Source organism: Corvus kubaryi, unplaced genomic scaffold (genome assembly GCF_017639235.1).
Source record: "Corvus kubaryi isolate FWS band 111438036 unplaced genomic scaffold, C.kubaryi_AGA036_p1.0 37385, whole genome shotgun sequence".
NCBI classification, from domain to species: domain Eukaryota; kingdom Metazoa; phylum Chordata; class Aves; order Passeriformes; family Corvidae; genus Corvus; species Corvus kubaryi.
The window spans coordinates 11,908,971-11,931,544 of record NW_024581127.1 but is presented as its reverse complement, the minus strand read 5'-3'; the positions used below and the strand labels follow the sequence as shown (position 1 = coordinate 11,931,544).

Sequence of the window (22,574 nt, the reverse complement as noted above, 5' to 3'; positions counted from 1 at the left end):
AATAGACACCAAGACAGGTACACTTATATGTGAGTTTGTCCATGTGAGTGTTCTTACTAAAATGTATATAGAGAGTAAAAGAGCATGCAGTCATTAGGGCCTGAATGTTGTCCCTCTCATTCTGAGTCAGTTAATTTTTTGTGGAACTGTTCTTTGATGTTAGGTCTTAATGTATATTTTCATTGCTTTAAAACCTGAAATGCACCTGAAATGTCACTGGAATTTCTAAATGTTCAACAAGAATTAATTTTGGGGGTTTTTTAAAATCAAAAAGCAGTAGGCAGTCTAGGCTGTTAAGTCTAATCCACTATCGAGGCTGCCTTTTCTTAACATATGATTTAAAATACGCTTTGGAGTATTGTTGAAATATGGATATAACTTGCAAGTTTTCTTAACTGGAAAGACATGAATGCTTTCTCAATTCCAATGAATTTAATCTAGTACTTAAGGTAACATAATCAGCAGTTTGTCTTAGACAACCAAGAATATTTTCTTCCCACCTTGGTGACTCTTTCAACTGCTCAGTATTTGATTTGTGTAGGTAATCCCAATTAGTCTATGTTTCACAGAGCAGTGTATGTTTTAAATGTCTCATTTGTCTTTTTTCAGAAGTCCAGAAAGCCTTGCCAATAAGGAAATGCTAAGGGAAATGTTTAGCGTTATCTGGCAAATGTTTTGTGTTGCATGCATAAAGAGCTGCTGTTAACAGATAAGCACATATCTTTTTGGAATATTTAAATTCCATCTCAAAGCAAAGAATTAGAAGTTTATAGAGAAGTGCTGTGCCTTTCTTGGATAACTTGAGCCTTTTGTGGTGGTGCAGTAGAACCAAGGGAGGCTAGGTACAATGTCATGAAAAAAGTTGCACTGAGGGTGCAGGCCCAGGTGGGTTGCCATTGCACCAGGAAATCTGAGATACTTGGGCAGCAAGAAATTAGTGAGCTTCTCCTGAAGGTGTTGCCTTTACTGGACTTTGGTTGGACTGAATAAAGTTAACTGAATAAAGTTAAGAAAGCATCCAGAAGTGGTTGTCCCCTGTCCCCTGCATCAGCTCCACAGCTCACACATTAGGTGGGTTTGCCCTGTCAGTGGGATGCCTTAAGAAAACACTAATAGCTTCCAGCTGGGTGGAAAATCAAAACGTTTTGGGGCTGACAAAACTAGTAGATTTGAATTTGAAAGCCCAGCTAATGCCTCTATTTTTATTTACCACTCGCCCATAAAAGATTATTTTCCAATATGTCAGCCTCATTTGGTGGCTACTGGTCTGAAAGTGAAAGTGGAACAAGCAAGCGGGGAAATCTGGACATTAGTGAGTCCGCCCTTTCAAGCTGGTGTGCCACTTTGTGGAATGGCCTTCCCTGAGATTGGGGGGGTCCTAATGACCATTCATCAATGCTCGTTGACTGATCATTGAGTGCCTTCTCATTCAGTTTATCAAGTCTTGCACATAAAAAGTCAGAATAAGCATTATTCAGCTTTGTTAAAGCCAACTAGGAGTAAAATGCTCCATTTGAACCCATTTTGCCCTTGGTTTTTCACTTTGTTAATGCAGTCTTGCTTAAATGAGTGCTTTTATTGGGTCTGTTAGAATATCTGAAACTATTAATTCTCTTGTATTGAATAGCTGGTGGCAGGCCAGAGCAGATGGGGTAGAAAACTATTTGGTTGGGTGTATTGCTTTCAATTAGGATCAATGAGGTTTCAGCTCCTTTGAATTAACTCACTTAATACCCACTGTGTGAAGTCACAATGTATCACAACAGTCTGCTATAAGTAGAGCGGGAAGTTGAGAAGTCCTACAGAAAAGCTTTGAGTTAAATTCTTCGTTCACTGTTAATAGAGAGCTTTCATTAACTACAGATGTGTTTCAGTGGACTTCCAATCCCTGTTATTAAGCTGGGTTTGCACAAAAGGCAATCTCTGTACTTTTAAATGATGGTCATCAGGAATTTCCCTTTTCCATCAGATCCATGTCTTGGCTACCTTATATCATCCTCTGCATAAAAATCTTTTTTCTTCCCCTTCAAATACAAGACTATGGAGACTGGTTTGCCTTCTCTACCTGTTTTCAAAATAAGGACTCCTAGAGGATGATTTAAAATGATTTTGTAAAGCATTTTGAGCGATCATCAAAGAAGGAGCTGGTGCCCACCCAGGATGGTGTAATGTAATGTGTACCATAAAGAAACTGGCCCTAGATTGTCCTGTAGATTTTTCACTCTCTTTGTATCCCTTTCATTTTGGTAGTACTCTGACTCTTGTGATGCAGCAGAACTGTTCTATGTTAAAACCACTGCCTTTCCTTTCTTGGTGGAGAATAAAACTATTTTACAGAATGGGCTGTCCACTTTTGCTTGGCCTGCTAAAATTTTAGATCTGGTGCAAAAACTTTTGGGGCAAGCTTTAGGTGACCGCATTAAAAATGGGGGTGGGGAAAGCAAATAAATATCCACAGATACTTCTTCAGGGAGGACTGCCAAATGGGTTGCTGCCTGCCTCAGTGTATTAAATAATGAGAGGGAAAAACTATTCATGCAGCTGGCTGCTTGAGAAAATGCTGAAGTAGTCTCGGATGCACAGGCATTCTGTTAGCCTCTTCCATGAGCAGACTTCTAGGTGAGAATCTCCAGGGATCCAGGTTTTGTTGACGTGGATCAATTTAAGTGGCAATTACTGTAGTCAGATAACAGCTTAAAAAGGCTTTTTACACACACAAAAAAGATGCATAATCACACAGCATATGGAAGCTCAATTTTGTGAGCCATGGTCTGTGGATTTACAATGTACTGATATTAAGACCTTCTTTTAAGAGTGAATATTGTTTGGTTTTATTAAAATGCATCATACCTTTGACACGTTACTTTCTACTCTGAAGCTGATTCAGGCTGCGTCTATGTTGATGAAAGGTTGCATTTCCAACTGTGAAAATGTTTTTCCTTTCGTGTAGAGTACAGCATTACAAAAGAAAAACAACATAGCAAATACAATACTACCTGACTGGTTTTAAATAGTGCATCGAATAATAAAACCAAAAGGACAGTAAAGTCTTTAAAGGCCTTGTTGGCACAGACTTCTCTTGTCTCCGTTTCCCTTGCTTGTTTTTACCCCTCCACTTTTCCTCCCTTCATGAAAGTGGACTGTCATGAAAATGTTTTCAAGTTTTGGTGTTTCTCTTGGGCTCTCTGACACTCAAATATCCATTATAGAGAACTTCATTATGATAGATGTCTGATGAAGATGAAGAAAAGACCTACCTCAAGTAGCAGACACATTAGGTTGCTAGTGCTGGGCTGTTTATTGGGGCAGGGGAGCTGCTTCTTTTCTTCTTGATAGTCTTGGATTTGCTAGTCCTGTGTTTGGAGTTTCTCTCCCATTTTATTTGAAACTTAAGGGTGCTATTTAGATTGTGTTAAAAAGGTATTATGGAAATATCAGTAAATTAAGTGATTCATTTTCTTTAACTGAGAAATATTCATGAGTTCAGTCTGGACACTAGGAGGGACAGTTATTTTCTGCTTAATTTTCCATATGTGTCCTTTTCCTAAACAGATCATTATCAGGCTCTGTGGTAGCTAGAGGAAGGAAGAGGAAGGCCTAAAAGCAGAGTTGTTTGTGTGTAATAGAGGCAGAAGATGGCATAATGCAAAGTCAGGGAGTGCATAAATAAGTACACAAGGACAGACCTTACACTGAGAAGATCTGACTGAGAATTGTTGCCTTTCCATAAAGGGTTTGAATGTATAATGCAAAGGCAAAGTCTGAACCAGAACCAGGACCTATGTGCTAGTTACTGGAGAAATGCTCATTACTAAAGGAAGCTTTTGCAAGTGCTGAATGGGAGGAGAGTTTTAAAAAAAGATGATATTTTTCTTGTGCCTGGAATTTTGTGCAAAGATGTATGTGCTACAGAAGGCATGCGAGTCAAGCGTATGTTTCTTCTAAGAGGCAAAGATGTTTTACAAAGGACTAAGGAGGGACTGCTGAGAAGAAAATAGCCAGCTTTAGATAAAGCACTATAACAAAGACTTGTAGTTTTATGTATCATGGTGTCCATTAAAGCTTAATAGGGAAGAGTGAATTGAACCTAGCCAGGCATACCTTATTCATGTGAAGGATAAACATTGAAGGGGTTCACAAAATCAGAAATTGGGAGGACATGATTGTTTAGCTTTTGAAAAAGCTTTACAGGGAAGATTTTGTTTTCATCCCCCATGGATCACTATGCAAGGTAAAGGAGAGTAAGCTGCAAATGTTTGGAACATATCAATGGAAGAATCCCAGGGGGTTAAAAGCACCATAGTAAAATGTAAGTGGTCTGCTTTCTAAGTGTGTTCTATTTTACACATACTACTGTGGATCTGAGAGAGGGAGTGATTTTGATACTCCGTTCCCCATAGTAAAGGAGAATAATAATGTCATAAATGTGGGAAGAGGGGGGGCTCCTGTATATTCTTCTGCACGTTTTGAATTTCTAGCTAAATAAACAAACATAGTCCTATGGAGTGCAAAATTACGGCTGTTAAAATAAAGAATGAATTTGTTTCCATATTTGGAGGAGAGCTGATCCAAAGTGATGCTTTTTCTTTAATTGTTGTCAGCAGAGGAAAGGGTTAACTTTTAAAGAAAAAATGAATAATTCAGTGTTTGGCTTATCACTCTGCATTTTAGTTTCTATTCTTTGGTCATCTGGAACTTGGTGTGAAAGGTAGAGTAAAAGGAGTCAGCTGAGGGGAGCCGGGGTTGTGATAATTTGCACACACATCCCTGTCATTGTTCTGCCTGAAGAGACAGGGCTGGGTTCAAGGCCACATGTGCTCCTGTCATCATTCACATTTCTGCTCCAAGTGCAATACAGAGTGTCAGCTCTCCATCTGTCTTTGCCTGGCAAACGCACGCGCCCAGCATCCTGCCTCCAGCTACGCTGCCACAGCCAGTTCTGATGGCCCTCCTCGCTTCTCTCTGTTCATTCCAGAACAGGAGGCACTGAGCCCTAAATAAGCTTGCTTTTAGGAGAGAGCCATTTACAGTGTGGTATATTTTATCCAAGGATGCCTGGTGAGTCGAAATTATTGCAGCTCTTTCGGTTCTAAATGAGGAAACGCTAATCGTTTTTTGATAGTATATTTTCCCTCTCTTTTTTTTCTTTTCTCTTTTAATATAGAGGGTGATTTGCAAGCTGATACCGGTACAGAGCGATCGCGGATGCTAATTCTGTTGTGTATGTGTTGGGGGGAGGGGAATTTGTGCAAGTGAACTGCTAGAGATGATACTTACAGCAGGACTGGATGTTTCAATGAAAAGGGGTAGAAATAGCAGAAAGTCACCAGCTTTGTGGGTGCAGGGCTCTGCACAGGGGATCATTTTAGCAAAGAGAAATACAGCTTCGGGCTGGCTTTCATGACTGTCAGCTGCACCTTGAATCTGCAAACATTTGATCGTCAGAGATCATTCACAGTGTTTACCCATCAGCTGAAATTATCTCTGTGAAAAGCTGTTTATGTTGGAGAAGTGAGGGAGATTTATAAAACAGATTATTCCAGCCTTGCCCTAAATCATAGTCCGTCACTGTCACCAGGCAAATCACCAAAATACGTTGATTCAAAATAAAACAATTAAAAAATCTGCTGAATTAGAGGAATTGCTGTGGAGCTGGGAGTTACAATAGGTCGGTTTCCTCAGGAAAATATTACTCTTGGATCTTACGATCACTTGTCTAATTGATAAGTGTTATTGCCAATAAAAACTCTTCTATGCAGGGTGATTTGTTGAGGGGTTTTGTGAGATGCTTGACCACAACTGAGTAGATTGAATTTGGTGTGTTTTGTTTGTGTTTTTTTCCCCCCTTTGGTAAGGACTGGAGAAAGCCATGTGCCTGATTATAACAGCCTGTGTTCTGGATAAAAAAAAAGACAGGGCTAGAGATCCTACAGCTGGCTGGTTCTTGTGGATTATTTGGGTAGGACAGGCAGAAGAGGCTACGCTTGATCACAGAGAGTCTGTACACCTCGCAGATGGTGTTTTGAAACAGTATCTGCCAGTTTACTGCAGCCACAGTTGCATGTAGGTATTGCCAGTTGTTGGAAGAATGTTTTCCTTTTAGGATTTTTGTATACGGTCATACCCTACTGCTGGTATGTTTGCTGATCCCGTGATTGTAACAAGAAAGCGGGCTCTGTTTGCTCAAAGCACAAGGTTAAGAGGATTTATATGGTTGAAATATGGGCAAATTAATTTGCATAGATAACAACTGAGGACTATGAAAGGTCAATTTAACCCTTTAAACATCAAATTTGATTTGCATGCATTGCATTCCTGGGAATGTGGTCTTCATTAGAAATACCATGGTAATTCATTAATTAGGAAAACCGTGCGTTGTGCATAATTTGAATCCACTGATGTTTCCCTTATGTTTGTGTGAAACTCATCTTATGCAGTTTTACTATTTCTGTGTTCTATCAAGATATTTAGGTGTACTAAAATGACACAATCTTATCAGTTTTGATCCTCGTGTGCATTATTTGGGGTTATTGGCAAACTGTTGGAATGCCTAGAGTGGACATTTTTGAAAACCTATTAAGCCTTTGGCATTTAAATTACTTAATCTACCTGCTGGTTAAAATTTCATGCATCTTTAATCAAAATGGCATGTGCTACATTCAAGTATGTATACCCTTATCAATACTCGTTAAGCTTTACCACTAAATAAATCTTTTATTTGCAGCATTCTCCTTAAAGCAGTAGCAAGCAAGAAGTGTGTTTTAATGTCAGCTCTGAGTGTTAGAAAACCTTGCACTTGGATACAGAGAATACACTAACAGCTGTGACTGGGAGCATGTGCCAGAATGGAGATACTTGAACAGATCTGACACTTGGCTATTTTTGACACCCATCTGCACTTTTTTACTCTCCTCTAGGATGAACTGCCTCTCAATCTGTTCACAGCATATTTTAGCCCTTTAATATTGTGGTGTTGTGTTTTTTCAAATGGGCATTATTAGCCATCTGGGGCAGATTTTGTATTTTAAAAGTAAGCACATTATGTACAAGAGATTAAAAGGATGTGTATTTTTATGTAATCTGATATTATGTCAGTGCCTTTTGTGTGTGTGTGAAGTCTTGATTTCAGAAACATCCCTTTAGTGATTCTGACATCTGAAGTCCTTCTTTTGGGGAAAGAACATGAGTTAATAAAGACGGGTTCTGGTTTATGTGTGGTGGTTGCAATTACACAAACTAAATTTGCCCTTCAAAGACGAATTGCTCGTACTGTTATAATTGCGACTGGGCGCTCACCTCCTCGCTCCCCTGTCGGGGCAAAGCGACAGCAGCGGGGCTGGCTAATGAAGCGCTGTAAAAGCCATTCAGACCTCTGTGAAGGCACTGCTGCAACTCTGAGAAAAGTCTCTAGAAAGATAATCCCGTTAACATGCAGCTTGCCATAACCAAGTTAACCATTTTGTCATTCTGTGTAGCGAGCTCTAGGAAGCGTTTATGTCTAAATAATTGTTCCTGGGGGAGCAGTGTTCAAATCTAATACCATATACCAGTTTCTCTGATTACTGTGAATGTGGTGGTTGGTTTCTTTTTTTTTTTTTTTAGTAGTTTATTCCGGACTTTATTTATGAAACATTACAAATCTATCAGTCATTTTATAGTACTTTCAAAGAACAGATGTTGGCCTACAAAATGCTTTATTATTGCCCATGGCAGTATTCAGCATGGTTTCCTTAAAAGGACAATCAGTGATCACAGTCATTGTAGCCCAGAAATAATGCTGCTCTTTCAGAAGATGGCCTGGTATTAGGTCAGACCACCCTTTCTTTACTTCTGCTCTCCGGATGTGGCTGCAACTATTTTTTTTTTTAAGTTCATGTTTCAAAAAAAATGGGTTTGTTTTCAAAATCTGGTTTTACTTAAGATATCTTCATCCTGGAGTGCATTTCATAAATTGCCCACATATTTTTCTTAGCAGAGAACTTAACTGGCTGTAATTTTTAACACATGGCCACATCATGTGATATTTTCAAAACATTTGCACATAGCTTTAAGAAGGTCCCGGCAGAAATGATCCATCATCTCACAGCCAGCCCATTTCTTAACAGCATATCTGCATTTTCCATTTAGCAGAGCTATATATTATTAGCTTACATTTTGGGTAGTAAAACAGTGTATTGCTGATTGTAAAACATGGACTTTATTATCTGCTGAAAATTGATTTGGCATTTATAGCCACTGTATACTAGAGTCGCTTTCTGCTTTTAACATTAGTGCTTGCAAGTGATGATTTGTTTAAAGAACAGAAACAAAATTGCCATGGACATAACTGTTAGTGTCCTAGTAACTGAACATTTGGATTATCCACCTGTTTTTTAAATACATGCGTCTAAATGCTGTTACACAGCAAAAGTGTCCTAACAGTCCATTAACCAACTTGGTCTGTTCTAAGCTGCAGTTGCTATGCTGTTATATTAGGAGGACTCTCTGTCTTACAAAACAAGTTTTCTGCCAAACAGGGAAAATGTGTCTGGAAATACTTAAGTCTGAGTGTTAACTTTGCATCATTATTCCAATCATCCTACATAATGACTTTATCTTCAGGATTCAGCTATGAGTGAAAAGCTCTTTCCCTAAGAGGACTGTGGGTCACTGGGTTCTTCAGATATGTATGGTAGGATTGGGAGGTGACATGTGATGACTTGCTTTTCACAGTATTAAAATTTCTTCGTCTTTTATGGTAGTAATAAATTCCAAAGTCTGCATAACATTATTGCTCTTATTTTCAACCCATGGGGCTGTGAACTGCCTCATGCTACACATGCATGGAAAGTAACTAACACATCATGGAATGCAGATTGTGCTGCAGGAATATATATATATTTCATCAGGGTCCCAAACACTCCTTTCCTGAGAAGATTGAGTGCTTTATAACTCAGACCCTTAGCTAGAGAACAACCAAGTCCGTTTCTCAGGATAGGTACTTCCTTGGTGTTTAGCACCAATCACACCTATATTAGAAGATTTTGCACTCCACACTCACATATTTAAGGCATGATCGTCACAGCTTGCAAATCAAAGTGATCTGTGTATATACAATTTGAAAAGACAACTTGAATTTTGCATAAAATGAAATTATATGATATGCTAGTTTGAAGTCCAAACAGAGAAACAGGTACATCTAAGAGTAGGGGACATGATACCCGGTCCTTTTCAGGACATGTACACATACCTGTACCAGTTTCTGGTTTGTTGGCTTCATCCTTGTTTCTTCCAAGTGTGTACATCAAGGATAACACTACAAAAAAATCAGCTTCCAGGTCACAAAACAACTTGTGCACTTGAAGGAATAGCTGCCTTCCAAATCCAAAGTGCCATGCCTCTAACCCTCCTCATTCCCGGGTGTATCACTGTTACAGCTTTAAAGTTTCCTGAGCATGTCAAGCTGCATCTGTGCATGGCAGGGTCTCCCTCAGTATTGATAGGGTTAAGCAGCCCAGTGCTGAGATCACACCAATGTCTTTTTGGAGTTGAAGCATTTCTGTGTCTTAAGTTGTTCACACAGTTGGATCTGGTAGGTAATCTCAGAGGAAGCCCAGTGCATATTTAGAAATGTTGGTCTCTTCACAAGTGTAGGCTTACTTTTTGTTCCCAGAAATGTGTCTGGTGTAAAATGGAACATAGAGCCAGCAATGCTGAGGCAAGTAGAGATTAAATTGGGAAAAACATAGGGCACAGCAGTGCTTGGATTTTCACTTACACACAGACACAGTCTAGCCATATTGGCCGACTTGGCAAGGCTTATTTCTTTCAATATCCTGCTATGCTAACTCCATGTTCACGCAGTTCCTCTGTGAAGCTGGTGAAGTCCTTGCCATGTTGTAATATTCTATCTATATTCACTGGCTCAACTCTCCAGGAGCTCAGCCATCTCTGCATCAAGTTGCATTTTTGTGATGTACGTTTGTTCTTTCTGCCTCAATGTACATGAGAGTCACCAGATGAAGAGCAGGACTAGTGCAGGAGCCACTTCCCCCTTGCTGCTGTTGATCTTGTGCCATGTTCGCTCCTTACATGTTACTTGTTCAGTTCTTGGGTAGGACAAGAGTGTTGGAGATTACTCCCATAAACTGCTAATGGGCAGTAGCTTTCCCCACTGCTAAGGGAATATGTTCCAGACCTGAGCTTGAGCAAGCAGAAGGAGGATTTGAATTTGTGTGTTTCACTTCCAAAGTGAGGTTTCCACTCCAAAGACTTGCAAAAAAATTTCAAAGCTCACTCTTCCATCTCGCCTAGCTGTGTCTTACACAAACCAGTTCTACTTGCCAGTCTTCTGAAGATGAGGATATGGACAACTTTTCTGGAGGAGAGAGTAATGCTGCGGATTCCATGTCTCCAAGTTACTGAAGCCCTTGAAAGGCAGGAATTTTCCTGTTGGTGAGATGTAGGCAGTTGCTAGTTAAATATAATTAACTTTATATAATCTTTTTTGTCATGAGCTGTCTGCAACTACCTAATGGGAAGGTGTAGAGAAGATCAATGGAGCCAAATTCTTCTCAAGGTGCATAGTGATAAAGATGAGAGGCAAAAAGCACGAGTAATAGACCATGATAAAACCCAAGTAGATACACGGGAAAAAAATTCTCCACCATAACAATGGTCAGACATTAAAACTGTTTTTTCAGAGAGGTAGTGATATTTTCATTATTGAAGATCCTGTATTGGACAGACCCTTGGCAATTTGATCTAAACTTCACATTCTTTAAGGCAGAAGGGTATAGACTGTCTCATCTCCTAAGGTCACTTCAGCTTGAATAGTGATTCTTTGTTCTGCTGGATCTGTTAACTGTTTTGGATACCCAGTCTGAGGTGCCTCAGCCCCGTGCTCTGTAGAGGAGAGCAGAGCAGCCCATGGTACTGGCTTCTGTGTTTGTGTTTCAGGGGAAATTTCAGCAGTGTTGGGCTTCGGGCACCTAAAGTGATTCATTGAATCTGGTCTGAAACTATTACTTGATCTGTAGCTTTCTGAATGGACTTTGTGTGCTGGTAGAAGAGCAGAATTGTCAGGCTCAGTGCTGGTTGAAAGGGCTGCACCTCCTTCCTCTGGCAGCTTATGGAGCTGTGCTTCCGTATACCTGAGCTGAATTTATTTCTCTGTGCTGGTTTTTTTGTTGTTTTTGTTTGTTTGTTTGTTTTGTTTTGTTTTGTTTTTTCTCTACTAGTAATTTCTTCTTTACTGCAAGTTGTAGGCAGAGTGTGGAAAAGAGCCTCAGTAACCTTTAACTGCAGAACAACTTGAGACAACAAGTTGCTGGAGACCTTGGGATTTGGGAGGAGGCACCTCAACTGAAGGTTCACAGACCTCTTAGTTTAGTCCCTGCGCTGCAGCACACCACCTGTTAGTAATGCTCCTGCAGCTGGTTTAAAGCTGTAGTGTCAGAAGAGCCACTGAACCGATCCAACTTCTAAAAGTCTCCTGCCCAAATTCTTATGCCATAAGCTAGAGCCTTACTTGAGCTTTTTCATTATGTTGCGTAATGAGCTGTAGATTTATTTCTGCTTCTTCTTGCTCTTGGGATCTGGTAATCTTGTGAAAATTTCATGAGGAAAAATTACCTGGTAGGACCCATATGTCTGAATTTATTAAAATTATCCAGCCAGATATTTAGGTTCTAGTGTGGATAAATATTCTGGAGCAATGCCTGCAACCTAACTGTGCTTTTAAACAGGCACAAAGTGTAAGTCAAAGGTGACAGGAAATCTTTCTGAAATTCAAAAGGAAATACCATCAGCAGTGGACACAGTTATTAAGAGTAGTGCTCATATGGTTCTCATTCCTTACGGACATCCTTTTGGAAGCAGACTGTAACAAGCTCTGCCGTATTTTTGCATGTTGACAATACTGAGCTGACAAAGACCAAAAAAAATGTGGAAAGAGAAGAGTAAAAGGAATTGGTGTTGATCACCTCCTGGAAGAGAAGCTGAGGATTAAGGAAGAAAAACATATTTCAGTAACCCTTCAAGCATACTGCAAATTTGTGCAGATCTGCTGTGGGGTCAGGCCGATATCATTCTTCATTTAAAAGAGGGGGTTGCTATAATGAGCTGAAATTTGAGGAAGTGGCATTTGTGTATGCATAGTTAACTGCAGTGAAGTTTGAAATGATTCAAGAAGAAGGAATACGTTTTGCCTTTCAAAGTCCATTGCCCTTTCTATCTTATCAATACAGCTTTTCTGGGGTTTAAGGCACTACTCTGTCTTCTGTAAGTCATTTGGAAAGCACATCTAAAATTTAACTTTGTACTCTTTCAGTTCTAATGCTTTATTGGAATTTTCTTTATGTGCTTATAATCCTCCAGACCTTGGGAGCCTTCCTGTATATCTCCAGTGCAGATTCCCTGTTTCACTCTGATTCCTCTAGCAATGTTCGGCTCAATGTCTTACTGTCCTCCTGTTTTGAAACCACATCCTGCTAAAGAAGTAATCTCCCAGTTAGGGATACAGGGCCTTTCCCCTTCCTTTTTTCAGCTCTCTCCTTAATACATGTTTTGTGAGTCATGCAAGCACACATGACTCAAATACTCTTCCTGCCACAAGATTGCAGTTTGGAAAATGTGTGCACTCACAACATAGGAAAATGCAGTCATAATTTGATTCTTGCTTCTAAACTGTGCATTCCAAATATATTCTGGTGGCCCTTTTAAACCAGAGCAATAAACATGTATACATAGTCTTGAATTTTCATAGTAGCTGTTTTATAATTCAAATAAATGCCATCTACATAGACTTTCCTATATGTGACTTCCTCATATCATTCCTTGAATTTTTAAGAGAATCTTTTTTTTAAGGGATTTTGCGCCTTGCAGAGCACCAGCCACATTTTTCGTGGTTAGCAAATACAAATTAACATTTATTGTTTAAATTTTATTTTTCCAGTCCATTTCACCACATAATTGTTGATTGTGTAATTATATCTGCTAGATTTGCACACACTTATTTGTATTCTATTTAGGAGAAAGTTTGTCTAACTGAAATTTAGAAGAGGTCATTTTCTGTGACAGTGTTACTGTTTCTACTTTTCTTTGCCTGGAACTGTACTAGGTACACTATTTTGGACATTTTAGACTATAAACACTGCAGTGTACAAAAATGGTCTTTAAAAAACAGGGATATGCAATAATCTCATTCTTTTTCAGAAAGTATTGAGATTTCTATCAGTTTTGAAAGTGAAATCCTGAGTGAAACATAGGACCTTCTAACACAGTAAAGAAAGCGGAAAGATGCTCATTAAAGCAACTGTTGTTATGTTTGTAAAAGAATGGCTGTAATTAGATATCCAACAAGGTCAGATGGCAGTGTCATTTAATAGCTTTGAAAGTCATCAGTTTTCTTCATGGAAACTGGTTTGCAACAGTGTTTACTGCCTCTTGGGATTGGTGTTTTTAGTTTTCATTTTTCCACTGACAGGAGGAAGACAACTAAGTTTCTAGAATTCAGGTGGTCCACGTTGGTTGAGTTCATCCTTCCATGGCACTGTAGGATCTCCTAACTTTGGGGTCCTGAAAGAGAGAGCTTCTGTCAATCTCATCCATATTAGATCTTAGAAGTAATTTAAATTACTTTATTAAAATCAGTATTTGATTATTTTACACTGAGATCAGCATTTGGCTGCATTGCATTGTCAGAAATAAAAGCAAAGTCCTTTGCAATTTTTAAAGGGGATCTGTGCAGTAAGGAGTGGATATCTTTCTTTTCTGAATTCCTGTTAGCCAATGTGAGCACTTCATTGTCCCCTTGAAAATGGAGAAGTGAGATGGTGGCCTCTTTGAGAATACTATTGGTAAAAATTTTAAAGCATTTTGAAGAATGCTTATCTTGTTTTGTTAATTTACTTGTATCTCTCTTTACATTATTCTCTAGTTGTAAAAGCAAACATATATTTGGGTTTTCTATATTTATTAAGTGAGTCTGCTGCACAGGAGATGAATCTGTGCATGAAACTTTGATTGAGACCTTGGTATGAAAGCAGAGTCTACAGAGCATGTATAGCAAGTTTGCTCCCAGAAAGCCAGTGTTACAGCCTTTCTTTGCCCTCTTCAGACTTCTCTGCATAGACAGAACCACATCTTGAGTTTGATTTGCATGGTTGCTTGCCAGCTAACCAGCTAGGTTTCTTCCTGTGACATGTCAGTTGGTAGAATAGTAATTTCCGATTACTTTCATTTTGAGGAAGGCAAGTAATGGTACTTAATCTTCAGACACCAGCAGAAACAGAATCCTTTCATTTATGCTGCCTTAAAGGTTTTGCTTCAAACCACTCTTGAGAGTCTGTAAAAGCTCCAAAGGTAAAAATACTACCTAAATTTAAGGTATCGACCTGCATCTCTCTGTAGAGCCACAAGAGGAATTATATACTCTTTCCTCAGATAACTTCTATATTGTCTCAGAAGGAGCTTTGTGGATGCTGCTGAGTAACTTGCTTTTTCTTGAAGGAATACAGAAAATGATGCCTTGATTTCATCCTGACAGCAGCAGATATGATTGCATGGTTTTGTCTGGGGCATTGGTTCAAGACAGTCTTGAAATAATGAGTGTCTATTGCTAATCACCAGGAATGCTTAATAGTTTTGTCACAAGTGTTTTTCTTTTTGGAGGCCGTAAGTGTTTTTGCTGTCTTGCCACACTAGATATAGAATAGATGCCCTGATGAATTACCCAGTGGGGATTCTGTTGCAGAAATTGATGATTACTGAATCAAAATGGTTTCTTTTTTTTTTTTTTTTTTTTTTTGTTTTGGGGTTTTTTATTTGGTTTTTTGGGGGGTTTTTGTTTGTTTGTTTGTTTTGGTTTTGGTTTTTTTTGTCTCCTTTAGTCATTACAGTAAAGCTGCTGGGTTTTAAATATGTCTGCTTACAAGTGTGGGTATGTGCACATTGTTGAATGCAATTGCTGGCTTTTGGAGGGCTTTTTGCCAGAAAATAATATGATGATGCAGATGTTCTGATATTGTTCTTGAAAACAGCTGATGGTGGATCTGATGCTGAAAGCTGATAAGCAGCTAGCGTATATCATCATCTTCTGATCCAAACTGGTTCCTTTGGGAGTCAGCTCTACTGTTTCAGTGTGTTGTAATTAAATTGAGTGCTGTTAAGGTGTCAGAAATTACTTTATAACACAGGATAATGGACTTAAGTAGACTTATTTGCACATTGCAAATCATAGTTTAGCAAATTACCCTTAAAGGCTATATATTAAGAAACAAAACAAGTCCCCCAATATTCAGTAGGAAAAGAAAAAGGAAAAAAATTGGTCTGATTTCTGACTCAGTCCTTAAGATATTTTTGCATTAATGCCTTTCTGGACTTAATAGATGGTAGAATAATGCCTGTTGTTTCTGAATAACAGTCATTATTATTATTAAACATGCTTTGCTTGAAGGAAGAAGGTAATTATTTTTTTGTTTTACTTAGGGTTGGACGTGTGGTGGGAAATCTCTGTCAACCAGACCTTTAGCAGTTGGAAAAATACTTCTAATACATGCAACAGATAACTTCTCTATCTAGCTCTTAGAAGGTTTTGAGCAACGTTAATCCCCAGAAAAGCTTGTGTGAGTTGTGAATACTCAGCATCTTGTAGAATTAGACTGTATTTATGAGAAGGCTAATGTTGTTAGGAAAATAATAGATTTACATTCATAGTGAGAGCTGTTTGTAAATCAGCAGGTGTTTTCTAAAATATCAGAAAATGGCAAAATGTTTACTGATGTGATTTCTCTCTGAAAAACAAACCTGTTTAAAAATACTTGAACATTCAAACTTCAAATGCTTAAAGCTGATTTGTTTTTCTTCAGCCATCTCTTGTCTTTCTTTCTTGTGTTTTGAATTCACAGGCTCTTAATTTTCAGTCTTGAGGACCTTATTTTGCATTCTGAAGAGCACAGTAACAGGAAAAGAAAAAGAAAATAATTTTCTTTCAAACCATATATTTCAATAGGCAGTTTATTTCTGTGAATAGATAAGAAAAGTTCAGGTGATACCAGAAAATATGTGCTTTAATTTTGTATGCCTATGCACATACTTTCATACAGAATACTAGATCACATTTCTCTTCAGTAATACAAAACCTGCTTGAGACTGAATTAATAAATGATGCAAAGCAGTATTAAAATTCTCAATGTCTTTTGAATCATACATACAGCTTCAAGCAATTTGTTAGTCATAAAAGCCAAGGAATGTCATTAGAATAATATATATTTTAAAAAATCAAAAATCCTGCAAGCTAATTTGCCTGTGTGCCATTTTCTTACTCTGATTTAAAATTAAATCCTGCCCCTACCCTATAAATGGCTGTTGAACTGTGTACATCTTCTCTGAAAAGATTTCCAGTGTGGTGAAAAAAGGAATTAAGTTCAAAGATCTTTAATCCAGTTTCCTCTGTTTTATTTGATTACTTGGAAAACCTTTCCCTTTGCTGCTGTCCCCCAGTTCTTCATTCATCAATAGTACTGAGGGGGAAATTTGTGCTGTGCTGTTTATACATAATTTAAAACTACTGTGCTAGCTTTAAACCCAAAGTCTTCCTTCATCTATCATTTATCTCATGATGTTATCTTTTGTACTCGGTACCCTTCAGTAAGCACAGCCTGACACGTCTTGTGGCCTTTACCTTCTGCGATAAAAAAGATTGAAAAGATGCTTGGCACCACCTAGTGAAGATGAGGCAGCCCTGGAGAACTGTGCTTCGGGAGCAGGTGACTGATGGTACGAAATGTGCCAGTCTGGGGACACAGCTGAGGGGTTGTAGTGGGGGAGGGGAGGGGAAGAAAGGGGAGGGGAGGGAGGGGAAGAAAAAAAAAAAAGAGCAGGAACATTAATACATCTTCCTGAGGTTTGATGGGACATACACTGCCTACTGTTCCATCTGGTGCTTATGATAGCATGGCATATTAGCATGCTGCAAGTTCATAATGTATTCAGGGCGAGAAAACACCACTTGCATACCAATTGAGGCGTCCTCTTTCTCAGAGCTGCTTTTGAATTTCAATGATGTTTATGCCTCCTAAGCCGTGACTGAACGGAGCATTTCCGCTTGTGGAGAAATAACAGCAGTGAAGGGACTCTGGCTCATGTGGCTTTTCTTTCCTCTCTTTTTATTTTTCTCCTTTTTTCCCCAGTTCTTTTCTTCCTGCTCTCTCCTTCCAATTTGTTTTGTTTGGGGAAGCCTGAAGACGGCTTGAGGTTTTTGGACTAGCTAATTACAGAGCTTCTGTTAATATTACATTAAATTCTTTTTAAGGTTGTTGTCTATTGTCTTTTTGCTTATCTCAAAATGCTTAAATGTCTTTTTATGACATTTTGATGAAATTACTCTAAAAGCAGTGTCATGAAACATTTAGAAAATAGCACATTGCAATTCTGCTTTATATTCAGATTTCCTGTATTACTAAATCAAAGAACAAACAATACCCCAAATTCCACATTTCATGGTAAATTATTTTTGCCCTGTGTCTTCAAAGACTTGATTTTCACTTCAAGTGTGCTACATAATAGGAGAAGTATCTGAAGTGGAGCAGGTATGTAAGCCTTTGTGGGAGTGAGGTCTTTTTATCGATTCCTTGCAGGAAATGTACTGATATGTTCATTTTATTTCTCCCTACCCTGTCCTCTTTGAAACTCTGCTGAGATTGACACTTGACTGGAGACAATCTCAAAACTCTGCCATAGACACTCTTGACTGCACATTTTGTTTCTGAACTTGTCAAAGATTGTGATCTCTTTATGGCTCAGCGCTGCGAATCACTCTGCAGCCCTCCTTCCAGTGGGTTTTCAAAGTGTGAAGTTTACACACAGGGTAGGGTATTTGATGTGGGATTTTCAAGTGTCTGAAGTAATACACGAGTGAGTCTTACTGGCTTTGTTGATGACTGAGCTTCTAAACTGCTTCATGTGTTTTGAAAGTCCTACCCCAAAAAGGAGACTAAACTTGCTGCTTGTCGTGGTTTAATCCCAACTGGCAACCAAGTCCCACACAGCTGCTTGCTTGCTCCCCAGCAGCGGAATGAGGGGAAGAGAATTGAAAGGATAAAATTGAGAATATTTGTGGGTTGAGATAAGAACAGTTTAATAATTGAAATAAAATAGTAATAATAATTGTAATAATAATAATAGCAATAATAATAGTGATAATTGTAATAAAAGGTAAAATAGCAGAGAGAAATAAAACCCAAGAAACTCAATTGATACAATTGCTCACCACCAACTGGCTGATACCCAGCTAGTCCCCAAGCAGCAGCCTCCCAGCCAACCTTCCTCCCAGTTTTATTGCTAAGCATGACATCACATGGTGTGGGATGTCTCTTGGGTCAATTGGGGTCAGCTGTCCCAGCTGTGTCGTTCCCCCACCCCCCAGCTCCTTGTGCATCCCCAGCCTGCTCGCTGCTGGGAGGGGTGAGAAGCAGAAAGGTCCTGACTCTGTGTAAGCCCCACTCAGCCGTAGCTAAAACATTCCTGTGTTACCTACACTTGTTTCCAGCACAAATCCAAAACACAGCCCTACATTAGCTGCTAAGAAGAAAATTAGCTCTACCCCAGCACACTGCTTGAACAGGGAAGAATATTAAAACAGCATCTCTAGTACAAACCCACTTAATTAATGCATTTCGTATCTAGTCCTCTACCTGCACAGCTGGACTCTTGCTGCTGCTGACTGGGGTTTGAGGCTTTAGCTTAATCTTTAATGCATATGCCTGTCATGCTAATACAACTTTAATAAAAATGTACTAGGTAGCACTTTGAACTCCTTCGCTCTAATTTAGTATTAATCCATTTGATTACTAGAAAAGAAAAGATCTTGCTCTAATTCTGATCCATTCTTTCAAATACATACAGCCATGGCTTTTATAAATATATATTTTCAGACATTAATTTTACTATTCTTGCATAGATAAGAAACAAAAAATGCAATACTCATAGTGACAAAGAATAAATTTACTTCCTTTGCTTTACTATCTGTTGTCTGATGGCTTAAGAACATGCTTTGTTTACTGATAGTGCAGTTAGACCTAGATATTAAAGCCTTAGCTTAAATGGTAATTCCCCCCCCCCCCCCTTAATATATTCAGGAAGACTAATGTTACTGAATAGGAATGTGGAGGAGATAGTGTGGGTTATTCAAGCAAGTTTAGTCAGCACTTACAAGGTTCTTGAAATGTTTCTTGATGTCCTACAGAACTGTTAACATCTGCATGGCTTGTGAGAAGAGCCACATTTATTGCAGCTGTATGCTAGCTAGAATGCAAAAGAAAAAGGGGGGATCAGAGTTAAGAATGAAGCAGCTGGCTTTTCGTACAGAGATTTATAATTTTACTCTCATTACAGACTGACAGTAAACTACTTGGACTCTTTCGAATCTGCTTCTTTGAGATGGCAGGTTGAAGGCTTGGGAATTTAGCTGCCAGTAGATGCAGTCCAACAAAATACACACAGTTTAAAAGAAAACAAAGCTTTTACATAAATAATCACAAATGGAAGTTCAGCCTTTTGAGGAGCTGTTTGTTCCAGTATGACATAACATGATGTAGAGCATGTGTTTAAAGTGTACATTTGAGATGGTTTAAAAAAAAAAAAAAAAAGACAAAGATTGTTTTAAATATTAGAGGGGAGCAATAGACAGAAGGCTGCTGGTTCCCTGCAGAACCAATGAGTCCATACAGCTTCTTGTCCCTGTTCTTGCAAGGGTTCGGGGTTTCTGGAGGAAAGGTCCCACAATCCCAGGTCTGGCTGAACAATGTAATAGTATCTCAGTGTGTTTGTTTTACCTCTTCTTCTCTCTTTTTGTGCTAGAAGAGAAAGTGAGAGAAGAACAAGCAGTACCAGAGTCCCATTTTCTATTTCACTCCTTCCTGTAAAAAAATCACATACATGTTTCCAGAATCAAGGGTGTTTGTCCAAGTTTGGTACCCTCCTTGCCCATTTATTTCTCAATTGTTGAGATAGATTTAAACATAAGCTAGGTCAATATTTGTTAGTTGTCAATATCTTTCTTCAGTTTCAGTTAAGATCAAAGTTTTTTTATAGTTTTGTTTTCTTATTTATTTGATATGAATGAAAACTGATAATGTCTTTTGTTTCCTCTGGTGAATGTAGCTTGGGATGCTTCTTCTTGCCTTTTTTCCCTGCACATTTTAAGTGAATCTATTCTGGTTTTGCTCAGTTAATTTCTTTACAACCTGCCCAAGCCTTTCACAGTCGGAGTGCCAGAATCTGTTTTTGTGTCTCCTGCTGTTTCTTAACAACCTCAGCAACTGAGGAGGCTGCATGTCTATACTCCTGTTCTTTATTACTCTCCTTAAATGGTGCTTCTGAATAGTTTTCTCATATTTTCTGAACCAAACCTATTACTTGTTCATTTGTTGCAATAGCGCAGTTACCCATCAAGAAACAGGGCCAAGAAGGACCACTGAGGTGCAGAACATCCTGTTGTCGTTTTAAGGAGTTCATTGGGGTATCTTTATCTACTCAGAAGTTTCTGCTGTCCATACTGTGTTCTACAGCAGATAACCTGATAACTCTGATAACCTGCTATGACTTTTATCTCTCCTGTCTAGCCTTAGACTTTTCACTGTTACACTCATCATTATTTATTGTAGTATGGGGCATTATAAGAGCTCTAACGTATGATTGCTGCCTCCTTTCCATTCTCCTGGCACCAGAGCACAGACAAAAGCAAATTTTTTAGCATCTGATTCATCAGTGTTCACCACCTCATACCTTATTTTAGTTTCTGAAAGTTTATTTCTGCTTGGTGTTTTGGAAACACATTTTATCTTAATTTTGTGCAGATTGTTGGCACTGAACAGAATTGTGTGCAAACCCAAGTAACTGTAAGTCAGGGCTCATAATCATCTTTGAAAATGACCTGTTAAGTTTCTAATAGGTCATTTGTATGCACAGTTACTGAAGCTACTTGCAATAATTAGGGAAAAGATAATGGCTAGGAACTCATTTGGGGACAGTTATTCTTGTTAACTGTTTAGTATTTCATCCAGGTATACCTATTTCCCCATTTTAAAATTTTCCTTTCATAATTGCAGAGTTTGCCATGGATAGTTGTTGCAGTTCAGCAGTTCTCCATTTCTTCATACCCAAGCAGTTTAAAGCTTACCAGACAAGTACTGATATGTTTTACATCTTCTATTCCAAGAAGACCATAAAGAAATAGGTTTTCACAGGAGATGCCCGTGTCGTCACTCTCTATGCTTTTGAATTGTACCTGTCCTTGGGATTTAGCTTTCTTAACACATATGTGGTGCTGAAAGGATGTTTATAAAGATCTGTGTGAGCCTTTATTTCTTACCTGCTTGCCATTCGATCTCTCTGATTGATTATAGGTGTGAGGGAAATACCAGGTTTTGTTTGGTTCTCTGTGTTTTGGTGCAAAAAAGAAATGGTGTTAAATTGTGTTGGGGTATGTTCAAGTTCATGCCATCATCACATGGCTATAGTTGTGTGTCCACAATCCAGGTTTCTATGCCTAGATATAGTGTGAGCTGTAGGCATGACATCGCCTATTGTGTTGCTTGCTGCAATTCCACTTTTGGAATATTTCACATAGGAAGCTATCCCCAAAGCAGGGGAAGGTGAGGGGAAGGTGTAATTGGGGGCAGGGGGGTAGCATCTAACTTGTTTGGCTGGGGTGAGAGATGACAATAGGAGGCAGTGAAAAAGGTCTTTTTTTGCAACCAGGGCACTCTATTTGCTCTTTTGAGAAAGAAATTACTATAGCTGAATTTTAGAGACAACTACTTAATATTCTGTTGGTACCGTGGGCACAGAATAGTACATACTGATGTGTACACACACACAGAGTACCACAGGCTCTCCTTTATATCACGTGGCTGAAGATACTGGAAAGAACTTTTCTTAAGCGTCTCCCTTTGGCTTCCTGAGCACCTTGCCGTTTGAGTATTCGCTCGGGGCAGGGTTTTTTCCCGGTGGCGCGGCACAATGCCGGCTCCCTCTAGTGGTCTCACTCGCCCGTGGACGTTCCCGGCGGCGCCTGGGCTCTGCCCGGGGTTCCCGGTGCTCCCGCGGTGCGTCCGGCCAGAGGCGCCCTCTGCCCCGCCGCAGGGTTTCCGTCCTGCTGGGGAATAGTCTTCTTTTTCTCATAAAAATGGCCTCTCTACTGGTTAATCCATCACTCAGGGACACAAAATATATATGCCCAAGTAGGCCCAAAGCCAAATGTAGGGTGTTTCCATAGCACAGAGAGAGTTAAATCTACATTTCATAGATTTTTTTCATGTACAAGGAAATGTAACCGTATCAGAAAGGGTTAAGTGCATCCACGTTGAACATTCAGAGTTCAAATGCATCAGACTTCTTTACCTTGTCAATATTTTGGTTGCACTCATATCATTGAGTGGTTTCTCTTTTGTGTCTGACTTCTCGCCCTGCAGTTTCCCCTCCATTTAACACTCCCTTCAGAGTAATTGAAGGATCTTCCCCTCTTCCAGTTTTCTAAGTCTGAATGTTTAAAAAAGAAACATAAAAAAAATCACAGTAAGTATTTTTATACA

The 22,574-nt window shown here is 39.0% G+C and overlaps 1 protein-coding gene across 9 annotated transcripts in view; it reads left to right on the top strand.

The window, feature by feature from the left end:
- RUNX1T1 (RUNX1 partner transcriptional co-repressor 1) overlaps nucleotides 1-22,574 on the top strand; it is a 114,829-nt gene that overhangs the window by 30,416 nt on the left and 61,839 nt on the right. The window contains exons 1-2 of one of the 9 annotated variants that reach the window (XM_042035874.1): nucleotides 4,906-5,058; nucleotides 16,631-16,758. The exons of 6 other annotated variants lie outside the window; for them this stretch is intronic. In XM_042035874.1, coding sequence (XP_041891808.1) covers nucleotides 16,713-16,758 — 46 coding nt within the window. In that variant the 5' untranslated portion in view covers nucleotides 4,906-5,058; nucleotides 16,631-16,712. Of the gene's footprint in view, nucleotides 1-4,905; nucleotides 5,059-16,630; nucleotides 16,759-22,574 lie in introns of those variants that run through there. 2 more of the 9 variants (XM_042035876.1, XM_042035877.1) reach the window with 2 other exon arrangements.